At 45.7% G+C, this 19,022-nt stretch overlaps 1 protein-coding gene across 1 annotated transcript in view; it reads left to right on the top strand.

Moving 5' to 3' along the window:
• Positions 1-19,022, top strand: part of LOC144773916 (N-acetylated-alpha-linked acidic dipeptidase 2-like) — a 696,330-nt gene that overhangs the window by 491,776 nt on the left and 185,532 nt on the right. The window contains exon 12 of the mRNA XM_078658978.1: positions 6,141-6,223. Within this exon, the coding sequence (XP_078515104.1) occupies positions 6,141-6,223 (83 nt within the window). The remainder of the gene's footprint in view (positions 1-6,140; positions 6,224-19,022) is intronic.

Raw genomic sequence — 19,022 nt, 5'->3', positions numbered from 1 at the left:
TTGGGTGCCCTCTTTCCAAAAGTTTGTTGACAACCACTTCTGCATGTAGCTCGTAGTCCTCGCGTCTCGAGCAATTACGCCTTATGCGCAAGAATTGGCCAAATGGCAAATTATCCTTCAGGTTTCTAGAGAGGTAACTTTTGTAGTGGAGAGCATTATTTTTGTCAGTGGGTTTTGTAAGTAACGTAGTAATCAGACCACTGGGTCTAGTTTTAACATAAGCGCATACAGCAGAATACAAAGTTCCCCGGGGAAAGTGCTACAGAGTGGAGAAGAGAGTTGATATCACAAGTCAAGGGACTGGAAGGGTTCCCTTGTCGGAACTTAGAGAGCCTCACACACCCAGAGTATTAGGTGTGAAACACACCCTGACTGAAGGGTGTCCAGTATCATCATCGACTCACTGCCCCTCGACAGACCGGCACTGCAATGTCTGACGGAGAACCCGAAGGCACTCTTTTGGCGGGGTTCTTTTGTTCCTTGCCGATGGTGGGTGTGAGTGAGGATGGAGGAAAGTGTAGTCGGTGCAAAAGTGAGTAAAAGTTAAAAAGGGTGATCAGTCCACAAAGGCTTTTATTGACGTGGCTGATTCACTGATTAAAAGGGGTGAGAGGGGAGCTAGAGACCGTATAGGTATACAGAAAACGAACTCAACCCCCTGGTGTGGTCAACATGTTTCTCGCCAACCGGCGATTCGTCAGGACCTCAACAAAGTACTACACAAGAAGACACAAGGGTTAGATGCTCATTCACTTAGTAAAAAGCAGATACAACCTCTCTGGGTCGGGGGTAAAGAGGGCCACGGGGTCCTGCTCTAATTAGGCGACCTAGAGGTGGGGGAAAAATAGGTTAAAAGAGAGCAAGTCAAGTCATATCTTACTATTGTGACTGTTTACTCAGAAGATATAGAGTGACTTTGATGAATACTCTCCACACTGTGAGGGGTGAGGGGGGTGTGTGCAGGGAAACCAATCGTACCGGACACTGGGTAGAGATTCCCTTCATAATCGGTCTGTTGATGGCACGATTAATATCTCACATTAGAGGTTCACAGAGTGCAACTAAAACACTAAACTGAGGTGTGATGCCGAAACTTTCAAAGAGACACCCATTCCTAGGAAAATAGTAAGAAGGTTCTTACCCTAAGGGAAAGTAACAAGGGCCTCGCAGCATGCTCCCGTGAGGCCAGCGCTGTTAGGTTAGATGAACCTGTAGGGTATGTAAGGGAGGTATAAATTGGTGTATTACTCATCAGAGAAGGGTTAAGGAAGTGTCTGGTGGTGGGGGCTAGTTGGATAAGTAACCTCCATGGTGAAAACACTTGATTTCGTTGAATTCAAAATCGAAGACGTGGAGGAGAGATGACCACTTTATCAGCCCCAGGGTGGAGAACAGTGTCTAAAGTTGGCATATAAGACAACACCGCATACTAAAAAGCCCAGCATATTGCTGAAACCGGCGTAGTGATGCTGTGGTTCCTTGTGCTGATCACAGCCTTCCAAGTAAAATGTGAAAATGAGTAAGTTTAAGTTTAACTCATGACTAGCGCTTTGCTGACATCGGCGCTGTCATATTATGGTTCCCCGCGCTGAATACAGCTTTCAAATGATAGATGAAAATGAGTGAATTTAACTCGAAGGCAGGGGGGAAGGGGGAAGAACCAACGAAAAAGGAAGGAAAAACGAGGGACACTACCCGCATTCCGTTAGATTCTTGGCCATGCTGCAGGGAAGTGGAATGTGGTAATAGTGGGGTGGGGAGTAATATATAATGCCAACAGTACCAACTGGCTAGAGGGACAGAGTGAGGTGGTATTGGCACTATGGAGAATCCGCGTGAGTCCAGTTCGGTGGCTTGGAGCAGTTCCCAGCGCTATCAGTGGGACTGTGCTTAAGGCAGTAGCACGGGCATCGGGGAGTTGAGGTAGGGCTTACTTTTGATCAGGCAAAAAAAAAATGTAGTTTTAACATTGACATCCAGAAATGCAAAGCTTTGATTGCTGTATGCTAGTTTGAATTTGATATCCGGGCTGCGATCATTCAGCCATGTGTGAAACTCTTTAAGGATAGTTTGGGGCCCCTCCCACAGGCACCAAACATCATCAATGTAACTGTACCACTGCTTCAAATGTGCAATGTATGGATTGTTGTGATACACAAACCGAACTTCATATTTCACCATGTACAGGACCGCCATCTCCAGCACGAATGGACAGCCCATGGCAGTACCTTTGACTTGGATGAAAAATTCATAGTCAAATTTGAAAAAATTCTTCCGCAGCGGAATTGATGCGAATTTGAGGATGAACTCCATAGGTACCCGGTGTGGTCTGGATCTAGATTCCAAAAATGACTCCATTGCTTCAAGCCCATCCTGTTGAGGGATCTGTGTGTATGATGGTGACACATCCATTGTTACTAGTAGGTTAATATCAGGATCAAAGGGGAAACCTTCAGTTTTATGTATAAAATCCATGGTGTCACGCAGGTACGATGGAACTTCCTGCAAAACATCTACATACTTAGACAGCGGTTCCACGATGGAACCACACCCTGACACGATTGGGCGGCCTGGTGGATTGGATTGGTGGACTGCACAGAGACTGCAATGTTACATCAGGAATTCCAAATCTTAGAGGAAAGCAAGTTCTTGACGTCTTATCCTCCCCAGGCTGTCAGCAGAGTTTGATATGGCCAAGAATGCCTCTCTTGAAAATTATGGAAATATAGAGTGTAATGTGTGGAAAGTTCTGAGGTATTTCGAGTCATACCTGTCTATCGACTCCAAGCAAATAAAACCAGCGAGCCAACTATCGAGTGTTTTGCAATTTCAAAAAGGCCCCCAAGATCTATTGTTTCTCCAGCAATCTTCAATGTATCCATGGAGCCTCCATGCCTAATTCTAAACCAACTTGTTTCACCTCTGTCCCAAAGGCATTCTAGTCTCTTTGAGTCGCCTTTCCTGAAGACGTTCTCAAACTAGCCAACACTTTAAAGGTCCTAAAATCCTGGGTGTTTTACCATCACATCAAAGTGAACCAGATAAAAACAGAGATCTTCCTCATTTCACCCCGAGATGTTCCAATTCAGTCACTGCTGGATGCAACACACAAGTCTGTAATAGTGGACAACAGCTAAATATGCAGGTGCACGGCAGTATCCTAGATAAAAGTTCACATTACCAAATCAAACTTCTACAAGGAATGAAGGCCTTCATTCCGCCTGACATCGTCATCATTCCTCCTGACAGCTTAAGGTCTATCGTACAAGCTCTAGTACTCTTGAGTGTTGACCATCGCATTTCCGTGCTAACCGGAATGCCAAAAATCCACCTTGCTCCCCTGAAAGCATCCCTCACTGCAGCCGTGTGCCAGAAGATATGACCATTTTATTCCAATTTCCTTCTCTCAAAAGGCTTCCCAAAGCACTCTAAAGAATATTCATATGAACTTACATTGTCCACAGTGCTATCCATGCAAGCTCTCTCAGCTGTCCGGCTAAGTAAGTGGTAGCATCTCGTGGAGCAGGATCACTCCAGAGCACAGATTCTCTTCTCCTGAATCCTCCAGCCTTCAAGAACTCTAAACCAAGCTTTCTCTGGAGCAGACCCAGAGTCTGGGACTCCACTCCACCCCTAGAAGGACCACCTCTTCTTTTAAATCCTTCAAAAGAATACCCATCTTACTCTTGCAACACCATCTCATGTAGAATAATCTGCATGATGGTCATATCGAACTGAATCTGTAGAAACACCTGGACACAGGTTACACACCACCATTGCATGCGTGGAAAGGACATACACTTGCCTTCCTGTGCTTAGCTGGGGGAGCGGCTTTCTGCTCAGCTGCGTGCCTCCTTGACTTGCCCTCTGCCAGGTAAAGCTGGCGCATGTGCTTTCTCACTGATTTGTTCTGTTGACTGTGGATTGAGGAAAGGCTAAATAAGTTCTGACAAGTTGCTAACAAGTGATTTGCAGTTTACGCTCGATCTGCCTTGGGCACCTACGGGGTATCTTGAGAACTGGACTCAGTGGAGACAAAGGAGTGGATTTAAACCATTTGGTGGCTTCGTCTGAATTCGTTAAACACAGTCTTATTCTGGAAATATTTTAGAAAGACTCAAGGATTCATGTATCAGTGTACATTGTTAAATTGGTAATACACGGTAGACTATTGCTCTGTTAAGCTAAATGTATTAGACACATCAAAGTAAATATATATATTCAAAGACCTCAAAACGTGCACGTTTTCCCTAGCAATTCAGTTCTTTTACTCTTCTTGATCAACAAAATAATTACTAAAGGGTTCATCCAGCAGGACAAGGCTACAGCTGGAGGCTTGACAGAGATTTGGATTAGGAAAAACTTCATGAAAAAAGCAGAGTCGTAAAGTCACTGCCACGACATTAGGTGGAATCACAACCAGTCATCACTTTTACATCCAAGCATCAACATTTTGAGTTTGTTCTCCTCTCACCCACAACCTTCCCAATGCAAAGCAGCAATGTTGTCATACACAGATTTCTAGATTTCCTCATATCTGTTAATTGGTACTTCCATGCCATGTTTTACCAGTGATGTTATTTGCATCAAATAATCACAGTGACTAAAAACTGCTATTCTAGTGAGCACAGCAAGTGTATCAATGGAGTCTAAAAGTATGTTTATTACCTATTTGGCAATGTCACACTTTACTAATCTCGGTGCAATGCACTCTTTCAGTGAAGGGATTAGATGGAATCCGGTTTTATGTTCATAAACTGTAACAGTGCTGAGCCACAAATAGGATGGGTGCATAGATGTTACAAAGTCTGTAGCTAGAATGTCATAATGTGTCTTAAGCCGTCTTGTCGAGAAAACCTCAAAGAATCCAATGTAAATTATTTGAGGCAATATTTTTACCCTTTTACTATTGGTCTACCCTTCATGCTTAGTAGCCAAACATTTTATATGTCTTAAATCAAAACGACCATGCATTTGCTAGATGGAACTGGTATTGGCAAACCAAATAACTTGGTTAAAGTGTCCCTGCCTCACATCTGTAGGACACGGACTGATAAAAGTCTACCCTGAGGGAAATGATGGGCAGTGCAAGGGTCAATTCTTAACATAGACATTTAAACAGGGGTGTAGCTTCCTAAGGGAGATTTTGGAGGCTGCCAACCTCATATTTCCCAACTAAAAAGCAGTGGGCCACAGGGTGAATGTGTTGGGCGACCAAGTATCGGAATGATCTGTTGCCAAGTGTTCTCTTTTGCGAAACAGTCCACGTTAGAGAATGTTTTTAATTTATAAAATGTCAAAAGGACTCCCGTGTTTGACAGGCTATGTATTTAAAAACATGTAGTTTTTCTTTTTTCTTAGTATGAAAAGTAGATTTAAAGATGAGGTCCATCCCTCTTTTATTCAATTGTCAATTGGGGTTTGACAAGAACAACAGGGTACAGAAGCAATGGCATTGGCTTCCAGAGGAATTAGATGTCTTTATTGTTGCTAGAGTTAGAGGTCTGTAGCTGAATCTGAAGTCTCCTCACTGGACTCCTTGGTCCTTCATATGAAGGGACGCACAGACCAGACTAGACAGACAGAAAGGTTGTGTGGAACCATGTGATCATGTGTTTGCGTTGTCTTCATATGAATGAACACTTTGCCTAGTACCATTTTTTCCTCTCCCTCTGTAATGCAATTGTACAGTTTTAGTGACCTGGTGACAGCAAACACATAGACTGGTCTATGATGATTAAGAATTAAAAGTGATCACATAAATATACTGTTGGGACATCAAAGGCAAACTAGGACCAAGTAATGCCTATACTTTACTGAGAGCACCAACATTCTCCAGGAAGTAACTTAGAAAAACATAAAAGAAATTGGTAATGTAGGTACTCAGAACAGGTGTACATCATATATTTTGTATCTGCTTTCTGACCATAATGCCTGCTCTCACTCCAACACCCCTATACCAATGAAGTGTGTTTCTATTGTGACTCATACTAAAGTACTGCATTTATAAATGATGCAAATAGGAGGTACACATATTACTGATGAATTGGAGATTGTCTAATAATTAATTCTTCTGTTAGTGCAATGGAAAACATCAGCAACCGTTGCACTGCTGATTGACTTGGCATATGTTGTTTCAGGGTGGACACCTAGAAGAACTATTATATTTGCTAGTTGGGATGCTGAAGAATTCGGACTACTGGGTTCAACTGAATGGGCAGAGGTACGTTAAGACGCATTTTTAAAAATATAATTATGTTTAATAATGTAATACTGTTTTTTAGGTCTTGACATACCAACAACTATAGCTGTTAGTTGTTGAAGACGTATTATCTACAATACAATAAAAACCAAGTAAACTCTGGGTCAGCCCGTTGATCACGATTGGATGATTTTTCTGGTCTATCTCACTTCCCTGCTTCTAATTCAATGCCTTCCCTCCAAAATCTTCTTTTTATTCTGCCCTTGGAGAACTTCTCTTCCCTGTTTATTTCTTTATTGACATTTTCAATCAAAAAGTCTTTACGAATAGTACAGGATTCAGTAATATTCACATTCATGCTGTGGTGCAACAAACATCTTTATATGTTGACATGTAATACAATGTGTTTGCAAATTTCACAGTGTGATGGGGGCCATAAAGGGACATCTAATAAGATGGAGTAAGAACAGGATAGGATTTTAAACTTCATATCTCAGAGAGAAGCCAATTTTATAGCACATCTATAAAACAATAAAAAGTACCAAAAGAAAATCAATAACTCCTAAAACTGTCTAGCCGGTGATTCCCAATGCAGCTAACAGGAACTAAGAGATGATAGGAGCATGTGATAACATGAGAGATGTAGTTTGAGTGTCTCTGGGGAACAAAGGAGCAAGAGGAACCTTTACATACTTCTGTCCAGGGAAATGCCCGGCCCTCCCTAGAGTTTGCAAAACACGTGAATGTGAACGGTTAAGCCAACTAATGTATCAATGTAGGAAGTCATCTAGCTTTCCGAATTGAGGTCAGCATCTGGCAGGGAGGTGAATTAAAGCTGTCGAACACGTTTATGATGTAGGTGTCCCACATCGCGGCCACTCCCCCTCCCCACACCTTAAGCTCAAGCGTCATGGCATCTGCTTTTGCCAGAACCCATTTATGAGTCAGCTGTACCCAGTTCATGATCGTGGGAGGGTGAGGGGCATTCCATTTAATGGCAATGAGTCGCTTAAAGAGGGTCAAAGCCAGGTCAACGAACTTCAAATAATGTTTAGTACGTTGGGTGCGTTGTGTAATCCCCAAAAGGTAAAGGAGTGGGTCTGTTGGCAATTGATTATCAATCATGGACGACCCCTGTTAGTACCCAAGTCCAAACATGCATCAGCAGGGGGGCATTTACGAACCATGTGTATGAACGTGACATCCATGTGGCCACATCTCGGGCATGCAGGGGACACAGCAGGGAACATTTTGTGGAGGCCATGTGGTGTGAGGTAAGTTTGATGCACATAGTTGAAATGACGACCTTTAGACCGGCATTACACGAAACGCACTTCACCCACTCCATAGCCGTGGACCATTGCTTGGAGGTCAATTCCATGCCAATAGAATCCTCTCACTAAAGTTTGACCTGGGCTAAGGAGTCCATGTTTCCCCCCTGTAAAGTCTCATAGAGAACCAAAATTGCCCGATGGCCCAGCCCATTGTTCAAAAAGCATTGTAGTCCCAGGTGTAACAGTGGCTCTACTTGTCCTAGCACCCATATGTCCTCAATGACCGCCATAAGTGCATTGTATGTTAGAAAGAGACACGCACCAAGTTCATAAAGCATGGCCTGAAAAGATAACTGGATCCCATCATTGTATATATCAGCTAATTAGGTGATTCCTGCTTTTCGCCATGGGGAGGGATCATGGACAGCCAGCACAGATCTCAAAGCTGACACGCGCCAAATGCGCAGCTGTGGCACATAAGGGGTCGGTGCCCGCCCTGGCTGTATATATCGCCTCCAAACAAGTTTAGCAACTCAAGTGAGCAGACCCAGTTCCCTAGCTGGTCTTCCCGGCGTGAACAGCCAATCCAGTAACCTTTACGTCCCTCAAGTCTGCTTGAACCATGTTACTTTCCATAGTTCCATCTCTGGCCAGCCAGCGCATAGGCCATTGCAGTTGGGCCACTGTAAAATATAGTTCCATGTCTGGAACCCTGAGTCCCCCTCTTGAGCATGGGACATTGAAGCATGGATAGCAAGACTCTTTTCTGAGTGGGTCCCCAAATAAAATTCACACTCCAGGATCCGCAGCGATCGGAAAAAGGACCTGAGCAGTATCATTAGCAGAGTCGCAAAGAAACATAGGAGCTTCGGGAGAATTAGCATCTTTACCTCCGAGGCCCAGCCCATGGGTGAGAGGGCCAACCGAATCCAAATATGCATGGACTGGTGAATCGAGGCCAAGGCCTTATCATGTTTGCCATCTAAGAGGTCTTCGTCATCATGGTATACATTTACCCCACAATAGCGTAAAGTGGCGAAAATCCAGGGGAGGCGCCCCACTCTTGGCTCTTCTCTGTGTTCTGATTCAATCCAGCACAGAGGAACAATACAAGACTTATCCCAGTTGACTTTGAGGCCTGTCATCTCCCCAAAGAGTTTAAGCAGGTCATAAAGGGACGGTTGTGATTGGGCATGATCCCTGAGGTACATCAACACATCGTCTGTGTAAAAAGACACCATGTGCCAATCCAGGCGAAAGGGAAAGACCACGAGATCTGACGGCCCATGCCATCGGAGCTGTATTTAAGAGCTTGACCCAACCCAGAAATATCGGACCTATCCCGAACACCTCCAACACCTGAAACAGGTAAGACCAACTAAGCGTATCAAATGCTTTCTCAAAATCCAGGAAGACCACCACCAGTAGATAGGCCTCCCCATTCACTGCATCTATAATATGGCACAACCGTCCGAGGGTAAAGTGCCTCGCTCTTTGTGTCACAAACCCATATTGGTCAGAATTAACCAATGTGCTAGGCATCGGGAGCAGACTATTGGCTAAGGCTTTACTCAAAATCTTATAATCAATGTTAAACATTAATAACATGCAATAAGAACTTACCTCAAGGGGGTCCCTGCCCGGCTTCGGATGCCTCAGAAAGAGATCACAGTAGGAATCCCTGTTGGTGTGCCTCCCGGTACATCTCCAGTAGATGAGGAACAAGAGTGGTCCCAAGGGTCATGTGATACTCCACACGGTACCCGTCATGCACGGAGTCTTATCACGGGCCATCTGGCGGATTGCTAGGTTAATCTCCTCTATCTGAAGTGGTTGCACCAGGTCCAACAACTGCATTGTGGTGGGGGGAAGACGTGCTGTCCGCAAGTAGTCCGACACTTGTGGCATTGAGAGCCCCCGGGGAGAGGAATACAGTCTCTCATAATATTGCGCAAACACCTCATTAATGTGTGCTTGCATATTTTTCCAGAGAACAGCATTGTCATGTATGGCACCCACCAGGGTCTTGGGAATCTCTGACCTCAACAACCATCCCAACGTGAGTCCAAGTTTATCGCCTTCAGCGTGCTAGTGAGCCAAGGATGCTTTGTAGTCTTAGGGCCATATGTAGGTAATCACATATTACCGATTCCTAAATGCCGAAATTTACCGATTCGGTATTTAGGAATCTGTAAATGTTATGTAGGTAATGAATCGGTAAATTTTACCGAATCGGTAATATTCGGTATTACCGATTTGGTAATTCCCATTCATTCCTATGGGCCTGGAGGCTCATAGGAATGAATGGGAAGCCATTCACTATTACCAATTCGGTAAATACCGAATCGGTAATAGGGGAAACATATTTAAGGGTGGCAGGGTGTCACATTGACACCCTGTTGCACCCCTGAATCGTGCATGTGTGCACATGTGGCACACATACATGCCCTAAGGGCATGTATGTCTGCCACATGGCACTTTTAAAAAAGCACAAATTTGCTTTTCTAAAGGTTTTTGATATTCACCAATACAATAGGAGCTATAGGGGGAAACAACAGGACAGCTTGTAGTTGGTGGTAAATAACGAATCCTTAAATGAAAAATGCACTCACTTGAGTGCTCCCTACATTAAGCATTCGATAATTTACTGATTCGGTATTTTAAGAATTCGGTAATTTACCGATTTGGTAATATAACCGAATCCTTGAAGCCTGCCTCCTACATCTCAACTCCCTAAATACCGGTCGGTAACGGTGAAATATACCGAATTTCACCGTTACCAACCGGTAATGCCCCACCTACATATGGCCCAAAGTCACTTAGTCTTTGTACCTCTTCCTGATATTAACGGCACAAGACCGTCAGTCGGGCGTACTTCAGGTGCCGTCACCGCCTCGAGCTCCATGGTCTGCCGGCGATATTTTAAGTTAAAATAGTATGGGTGAGAGACGAATCTACTCCTCATGTCATGGCAAAGCCATGCTCCCTCATGACCACCTTTATAGTGTCCTACTCCAAACCCCTGGAACCTGGCGATTCCCTCGAAACGTAACTAAGAGTAGATATCTGGGCACGCAATTGGAATAGGGTGGACTTTACCGCCCTGTCATCTTCGCTGCTAACTTCCGCACCTAACCTTGAGGGCCTATCTTCCACCTCCCAAGCCGCCGCCATTGACACCTGGCTTGCGGGAGGCTGTGATAAGGTAGCCCCACTACGACGGATATCCATTCAAAGACCTAAGGAATCCAATCGCTGGTTTGGTGACGATCTAAAGGCAAAGAAGCTGACTCTTCGGCGTGCAGAAAGGCACTGGAGAATGGACTACTGCCCCTTATTAAAAAAGTCCTATTTAGTTTTGCTGAACGACTATAAAAAAGCTATATTGAGCGCCAAAACAGCTCATTTCTCAGCGAAAATATTGGCAGCAGAGAACAAGTCCAGGGAGATCTTCTCCATTGTCCAGGACCTGGCGTATTCAGACAGAGCTTCCCCCAAACCTCCCCCTTCCCAGTCCCTCTGCGATTCATTGAACATCTATTTTTTGGAAAAAATTGTCAATATCAGAGCTAACATCCCACCTCCTTCCCACGCTTTTGTGGAGCCCACTCCTCCGACTGTTCATTGCTTTCTTTCCTCCTTTCCTCCGCTCACTGAGGAGGCATTCCTTGCAACACTCCCCAAAATAAAATCTGGTTCCCCGGCGGACACCTGCCCTGCCTATATCCTCCAACAAATCTACTCGATCTGCCCCAAACCACCTTTATCCTTTCTTAACAGCTCGCTGGCTCAGGGTGTAGTAATTCCAGCTTTGAAATCTGCCACCGTAGTCCCTATTCTTAAGAAGCCTGGGCTGGACCCTTCTATCCCAGCCAACTACCGCCCCATTTCCCTCCTGCCCTATCTGGGCAAGGTACTAGAGCGACACGTTACATCAGTCCTCAGTGCCCATGTGGAAGCAAATGGTGGCCTTGCGTCCAGCCAGGCGGGCTTTCGGCCTAGGCACTCCACCGAGTCCGTCGTGGTGTCGGTCCTGAACCATCTCAGGGAGGGCATGGACCATGACAACAACCAGGCCTTGGTGCTCCTCGACCTCTCCGCCGCCTTCGACACGGTTGATCATACCATCCTACTGTCCCGTGTCGGAGCGGCGGGGGTCGAGGGCCCAGCCCTGGTGTGGTTAGCGTCCTTCCTGAGGGACCGCACCCAGGCGGTTCGGCTGGGGGATTTCTCGGCCACTCAACTCCAACTCACTTGTGGTGTCCCTCAGGGCTCTTCTCTTTCTCCCCTCCTATTCAATCTCTATATCTATCCTTTGATTTTTGCCCTTCAACAGCTGGAGGTCACTGTGTTTAACTACGCAGATGACCTCCAGCTTATCTTCAACCTTTCCTCTTCTCCTCATTCTATCTCTAACTTTCAGTCTACTATGATTTTTATCAGGGACTGGATGAACCACAATCATCTGAAGTTGAATCCTGATAAAACAGAGTTGGTCCTTACAGGTGGTTCATCCAGTCCCTGGAACTCCCTCTTCTGGCCCTCCCCCTTGGGACCCCCTCCCACACCCTCTTCCTCAGTTAAAACCCTGGGTATCAAACTCAATAACCATCTCAACCTCCACTCACAAATCAGTTCTGTTGTATCTTCTTGCTTTCTTGTTCTCCGCACCATCCGCTCTGTCTCCCATTTCTTTTCTCCTTCTGCCCTCAGGTTAATCATGTCCGCCCTGGTTGTTTCCCGGCTGGACTACGCCAATGCCCTTTACAACGGCATCCCGGCTTACAGTCTCCAGAAGCTCCAGCTGGTTCAAAACCAGGCGGCCAGATTGATCCACGGACTTTCTCGCTTCCATCATTCCACCCCCCTGCTGAAAGCACTGCACTGGCTGCCTGTTAAGGAGCGAACCTTATTTAAGACTGGCTGCATGGTCTTCCAGGCACGCCAAGGTACTGCTCCGGCCTTCATTTCTTCTTTACTCAAAGAATACACCCCTGTTCGCGAGTTGCGGTCATCTACCCAATCACTCCTACAAGTCCCCAGATACAGACGTAAGAAATGGGGTGGATCCAATTTTTCTGTTTTGGCACCCTCCTTTTGGAACTCCCTTCCTGACCATTTACGTTCGGCTACTCACTACCCTGCCTTCCGAAAAGAGCTCAAGACTTTTCTTTTTACCCAAGCTTTCCCAATGTAATTCCTTCCCCTCCCTGTCATCTCTAGTCTTGTTTGTGTCACTGCTAAAGTTTGCCTCCATAGCGCCAAGAAACCGCATGGTGAACGTTGCGCTTAACAAATACCTTTTAAATTAAATTAAATTAAATTAAATTGTGGTCAGATAATTTCCTGCCCAGGTATTTGGAACTACATATAACAGGCTAACAATCCACAATACAGAGGAACTCATCTAGTCTGGTATGGACCCGATGATCTGGAGCATAGTAAGAATACTCCACCCCACCTGGATGTCTCAGTCACCAGACATTTATTTATTTTATTTATTTATTTGAAAAGTTTTATAAAACGCAAACAAGACCCAAACGGGTATCAGAGCTCTGTAGAGAAATGGGAAAACAAGGGTAACAAACTAAAAGGGACAGTACTTGAAGGTTACAACAAAGTGGGGAAACAGAGTACGTTAAGAGTTGGTGGTCTCAGATGTGTCCTACAGCACAAAAAGTTGACCAAAACAGCATACACGTGCATTACAGTATAGTCAGAAAATTAGCAAACAAGAGCGTGAGAGTCAGTGGATGTTGTTAAAGTTTGTTCATGAGTAGCTGTTTGACCAGTTTCTTGAAAGATAGTGTGGAGGGATTGGATCTGATCGCAGGAGGCAGGGAGATCCAGATTCTTGGAGCCAGACCTGAGAAAGTATGATTGTAAGATTTATTCTTTTTGAATCTTGGTGGTTTTAAGAGTAGGGTGGACGCACTTGTAAGGTTTCGGCCAGCTCCTGAGAGTTCAAGCTTGTTTGCCAAGTAGATCGGAGTGTTACAACGTATGGCTTTATGGGTCAGGCAAGCTATCTTGAATCAGATTCTGTCTACAATAGATAGCCAATTTAGTTGCAAAAGGTCAGGGGAGATGTGGTCATGCTTTCTGGAGCCCGTGATGAGTCCCGCCGATGCATTCAGGGCATCTCGGAGTGCGGCCAAGCTAGCTTTGGAAAGTCCAGCGAAGGTCACCAGACCATATTCCAACCTAGAGATAACCAAGCATTGAACCACCAGCTTGATGTCTTCGGGGTGGGAGGAAAGGTTTCATTTTCTTAAGGGTGTTAAGTTGAAAATTGGCTCCCCTATTAGCTGCACTGATGTGCGCTTGCATGTTTAAGTGTTTATCCAAGGTGATGCCTAGAGATTTGGCAGAGTCTACAACATGAGGGGTGCAGTTCGGAATGGTGAGTTGTTTAAGCCAATCCAGGGTAGGAGCCGAGTGATTGGGGGGGGGATCACAAGGAATTCCGTTTTGAGAGTATTTAACAGCAGGTGGTTCTGAGCTAACCATTGTTGGGTTTGTGCAAGTGCAACATTTAGTGTTTTTATGTCTTCTTGAGAGGTGATCTTCAGGTACGATTGCGTGTCATCTGCATACATGGGGTACTGAATGTTATCAAGGTTCAGAATGACAGAAAAAGGTTCCATAAAAAGGTTGAAGAGATTGGGATAGAGAGCAGATCCTTGTGGCACTCCTATCGTGACAAGGGGACTGGAAGCAAGGGCTTGGTTGATTTTGATCCTTTGTGTACGGTTATGCAGGAAAGAGGTGATCCAATTTTAGACCGGGCCCGAGAAACCCATCCTAAGATGAAGAAGATTAATCATGTTCTCATGTTTGACGGTTTCAAAGGCTGAAGACAGGTCTAGAAGGATCAGGAGACAAGGGACATTCTGGTCAATAGATCTCAAGACGTCATCTACAATGTGGGTTACAGCCGTTTCAGTACTGTGGCCTGATCTAAAACCTGATTGATGGGGGTCAAGGAGTTGATATTTCTCAATGTGAGCTGCGAGTGGACGCATTTTTCGAGCTGCTTAGCTAGAGTCATAATGCAGGTGATAGGTCTGAAGTTGTTAGGATTAGACAGGTCCACTTTGGGTTTCTTAGGGATGGGAGTAACTTGCCCAACTTTGAGCGAGTCGGGTATCTTTCCCTGAAAGAGGGATTCATAAATGAACCTGGACCCAAGAGGGAGAATTGCTGAGTTAATCTCTTTAAAAAGCTTGGGATCACTAAAATGGTTGGAGGGTTTAAGGGACAAAATGTTGTGTAGAAGCTCCTTGACATCAGGTAAGCGAAAGGCATTCAAAGAGCCATTATTCTTGAGAGAGCATCCTAAGGGCGTTGATATTGTTGAGGATTCTACCATCTCAACGGGAAAAGCGGACGGATTCAGAAGCCTCAGAGTTGGAGTGCCCGGGCATAGCTCCAGCTCGATTTTTCTTGTTTTTTCAGCAAAATGAACAGTGGAATCATCACCATTAGGAAGCAAGGACACCGGAGAAGTGATAGGGTTGGAAGAGTGGTTGGCTTGTTCCTTGAGGATTTCAAAGAGTTTCTTGGGTCTATTTTTAGCTACATAAAGTTGCGTTCTGAAGTGGTCAATCTTAGCCATGCGGATGTGTTTGTTGTATGTACTTCTCACTTTCCTCAGTTGAGTGAGACTGGACGTGAAAGGCGTGTTCCTCCAGAGTCTCCTGTCATTAAGGGCACCATTAAACCAGGGTTTGGATTGTTTGACAGGAATCCTTTTGAGTTTCTTAGGTGCCATAGTATCAAGAATGTTAAACACTGTGTTAATATAGAGATCAGAGAGATCGTCAAGGTTGGTCATGTTGGGGGGGTTGTAGTCTCTTTTTAGTGATTGAGGTTAGCGTATTGATGTTAAGTCTCTCATATTGCACGTAATTTGTTTAGCTTTGAGGGGTTGTCCCTATCTACCCCCGCCCTTGTCCAAGATGCTGAAGGGAATTTGATGATGATCTGACCAGTCAGAGGGTAACATGTCGCCTACTTGTATGCTATTGTCTTTAGCAATTATCAGGTCGTGAGTAGCGCCCTTAGTGTGTGTAGGGCCTTTGCATAGCTGTGATAGGTTAAGGTCAGAGTTAAAAGACTTAAAGGAGCAGACTATGGGATCATTTGCGTAATTCCAGTGAAAGTTAAAGTCTCCGAGGAAGATGTGGCAGAGTTGATGCGAGCTCGAGCTAATGACCTCCATGATTTGCTCTATGAAGACAAGATTGCCTTCTGGTGGATGATAGATGGAGTGTAGTACACAAACCTTCTTGCCTTTATTCCAGATTTCGGTGACCAGTTGTTCACAGGAGGATAACACAGAGCATAGAGATTGTTTTACGGTGAGGTTGCAGTGATGAATGCATGCAATGCCCCCCCCCCCGGCTTTAACAGGTTTATCGCTTCTGATATTGGCGTAGTCTGGTGGGATTAGGATGTCGAGACTTGGGGAGGAGGTATCATTGAGCCAAGTTTCAGTGAGAATCAGTAGGTCTAGGTTTTGTGCAATGATGAGTTCTGAAATATCCGCAGCATGTTTCACAGCTGATCTGCAGTTGAGTAGCATCAATTTGACTTGCCTGTTGGAGGTGATCACTTCTTGATGAGAGGTGGTTATGTGGAGTAGTGGAGTCTCATGGAGACCAACAAAATGAATGTTTCAATTCCGTAAATAAGCATATATCCTATGTCTCCCAGCAGGGTCACCATATCATGGTTTCCCAAGTTCAAGCATGAAAGGTGTTAGCCATGTATGCATACTACAATCTTCGAGATGCTTGGGACCCATATTACATCCCCCATCTTGGCTGTTTCTCCCTCCAGCCAGAACATAACAAACAATCAAACATGTCAATAAAACAACTCCCCTATCCCAGGTCTGAGCACCTACTGGTCCCATGCCACAACCCCCAAACAGTACAACCAGTACACAGCAATTACATCAAGTCTGTATGGAGTGCTCAAATAGGGAACGGGCCATGTTTTAAGTGATGATAACAATGTTCAATATGTCCGTGCTGTAGGCCCAGATCAGGAAAATTACCATTCAGTTCCATGGACTGTGCCGCTTACCTTCAGGGAGGGTATCGAGCCCATGATCAGTCCATCCTCTCCAGTTCAGCCACCACCCTGGCAGGCATGTCCCACCTATAAATGATCTGCTGATCTTGTGGTGATCACCGGGCCCTGCTGAACCCAGACCCTGACACTGATGGGTGCTTGATGCAGTGAGGAGAAAAAGAGTTTGGACTGTGAAGTGAGGCCTCAGAGACTGGTAGAGCCTGCACTGCTGCTGCTTGTTCCTTCGTTGGTTTCATGTTTATGTTGCGGCAACTACGCCCCTTTGGTCTTGGGTATCAGCCAGTCCCCAGTAGCCAATTCCCCAGGTGGAGCATGTACCATGTCTTTGGCATGTAGCCAAGTGCATACGCCATCTGGATAATTGAGTATGTGGGATTGGTCACCATCAATGTCACTAAGCTTGGCAAGAAACAGGGGACCGTATTCGAAATTCAGCTCTCAAAGATGTTGCTTTACCCTGGAGTAGGAGCCAGGGCGGTGTTGCACCTCCATGGTGAAGTCTGGGTATACTGTGATAGATGCTTTTTTGTACCTCCTTGGGCTCTTGGTTTGAAACGGCTGCAACAACAAATTGCGGTCTCGACAATTAAGGAGACAAGCAGTATTTTGTTAAGGAGGGGTGCCAGGAAGGGGGAGGGGTTCATACCAGTGTGCGGTGCACCCTTACAATGAAGAAGAAAGTTGGTACTTTACTTTCCAGTACAGTCTCCACCAGCTAGTCCTCCAAAGAAAACTCAACACTGTGGCCCTCCAAACGTTAAGGGAAGCCCATTTAGCTAATATTATTCCATCTCGATCTACCTACTCTCTGCGTCTTCCACTCTGTGTTGTAGATTAGCTACCTTCCCCTCCACATGTCGTAGGTGCTCCTGCAGGTCCTGCACCGTCAGTTTCTCTGTTGCCAAATTCGATTATTTTTCCTCTACCCGGCCTGTAGTTTGTGATGGTCAGCTCCCAAAGAGTTAACATCTAAAGAGACAGTATCAGTATGGACCTCCAAAGATGTTTTAGTGTTCATGATGTCATGATGGCTTGAAGCATCTTGTCGAACTGAGTGGAGTGAGAACGAAGCGTTGCTTCAAGATGACTAAGGGTATTCTATTAGGAGTCTTATCCATTGGGGCCAAATCCATAGTCACCCCCTCAGTGCCCATGAGCTGCGTTTTCGTATTTTTGCGCTTCACCATCTCAGTGCACTGGGCCTGCAAATCTCAGGAGTAGACAGAGATGGAGATAGTAGCAGAATAAACGGCCCGAGGTTTCCCAGTTAAGATAACTTTCAGGTCAACTTGCATCCCCGTGTCCAGCGTGTCTCCCCAAGAAAAACTCCCAATGCATTAAGACCCAATGCAGCTCCTAGTCACGGACCATAGTAATGGTGGCTGCCAAATTCAAAGCCTGTGCTGATTAAGGCCAGTAAGTATAGTAAATCCACTAGGGAGCACACACTAGCAGTGTGTTCTGCGGCCACTCATATCTACCCAGCCTGGGCATAGGAGTCTGACACAAAGCACTATTCTAGTGCCAAAGGGTGGGGTAGTATCTGCAATGCACAGTTGATGTACTTACAAGATACAGGATCATCTTGAGGGCATAATAATAAATAGTCTTCACGGCTGGTAACAATTGTCATTTGCTGCATGAGTAATGAGGCCCCACGTTAGCAACTTCCCCCTGAGCGCCAGTATAAGTCTAAATAATAGAGTGTGGGGAGAAAGACCCGTTATCTGCCCCAGGTCTGTAAGAGGAGGGCACATCTTGCACACACTGTCAACCGCCCTGGATATGCCCAGCACCAGTTATTGAAATCTCCCTCTCTGCGGTTGGCACTTTCAAGAAGCAATGTCTACAGGGGGTCAGTGGTGGTCAGATGAAAGACCAGCCCAAATATGTCACCTCAGCCCCACATCTCAACTCCAGTGTTCAGGCAGAAGATGGTGGACACCCATGAGATCACCATAAATCCAGCTGCCAGGCTCCGCTGCCACTAGTAGGTTAACAAGCCTTAATGCGTCTGCAGCTGATAGCGCAGCCCCAGGGTGGTCAGCAGCACACCCATGAGGCACACAGAATTCGTAGTCTCCTTGGGTGTCATGAGCGCCCGGTCGGGCCAGCCCCGCCCACACAATTAAGAGTGGTTGTGACCACTGGGGCTCTTCGCCATGCAGTGACAATAGGCCTAGGCCCCCACAGCCTCCAGATGCTCCCTTCGCAGTTGCCCCTGTTGTTGGAGCCCACTGAAGGCTGGAAGCACATGGGACTGCAGCACCCGAGGCCTATGACTTGGCTTGCCACGCCAGTTCTGCAGCCTCTGGCCTCGCCTCAGCACTGCAAGTTGCCAGGCAGTATCGGCACCGATCCCAAGGCCAGCATTAAACGGTACCCCTCCATTGCGCTAATCTCCTAGGCGCAATGCAGGCACTAGTCCAGGTGGGTCTTGCATG

The sequence above is a fragment of the Lissotriton helveticus genome, chromosome 8 (genome assembly GCF_964261635.1).
Source record: "Lissotriton helveticus chromosome 8, aLisHel1.1, whole genome shotgun sequence".
Taxonomy (NCBI): domain Eukaryota; kingdom Metazoa; phylum Chordata; class Amphibia; order Caudata; family Salamandridae; genus Lissotriton; species Lissotriton helveticus.
This window is presented reverse-complemented; position numbering and strand designations above follow the sequence as displayed.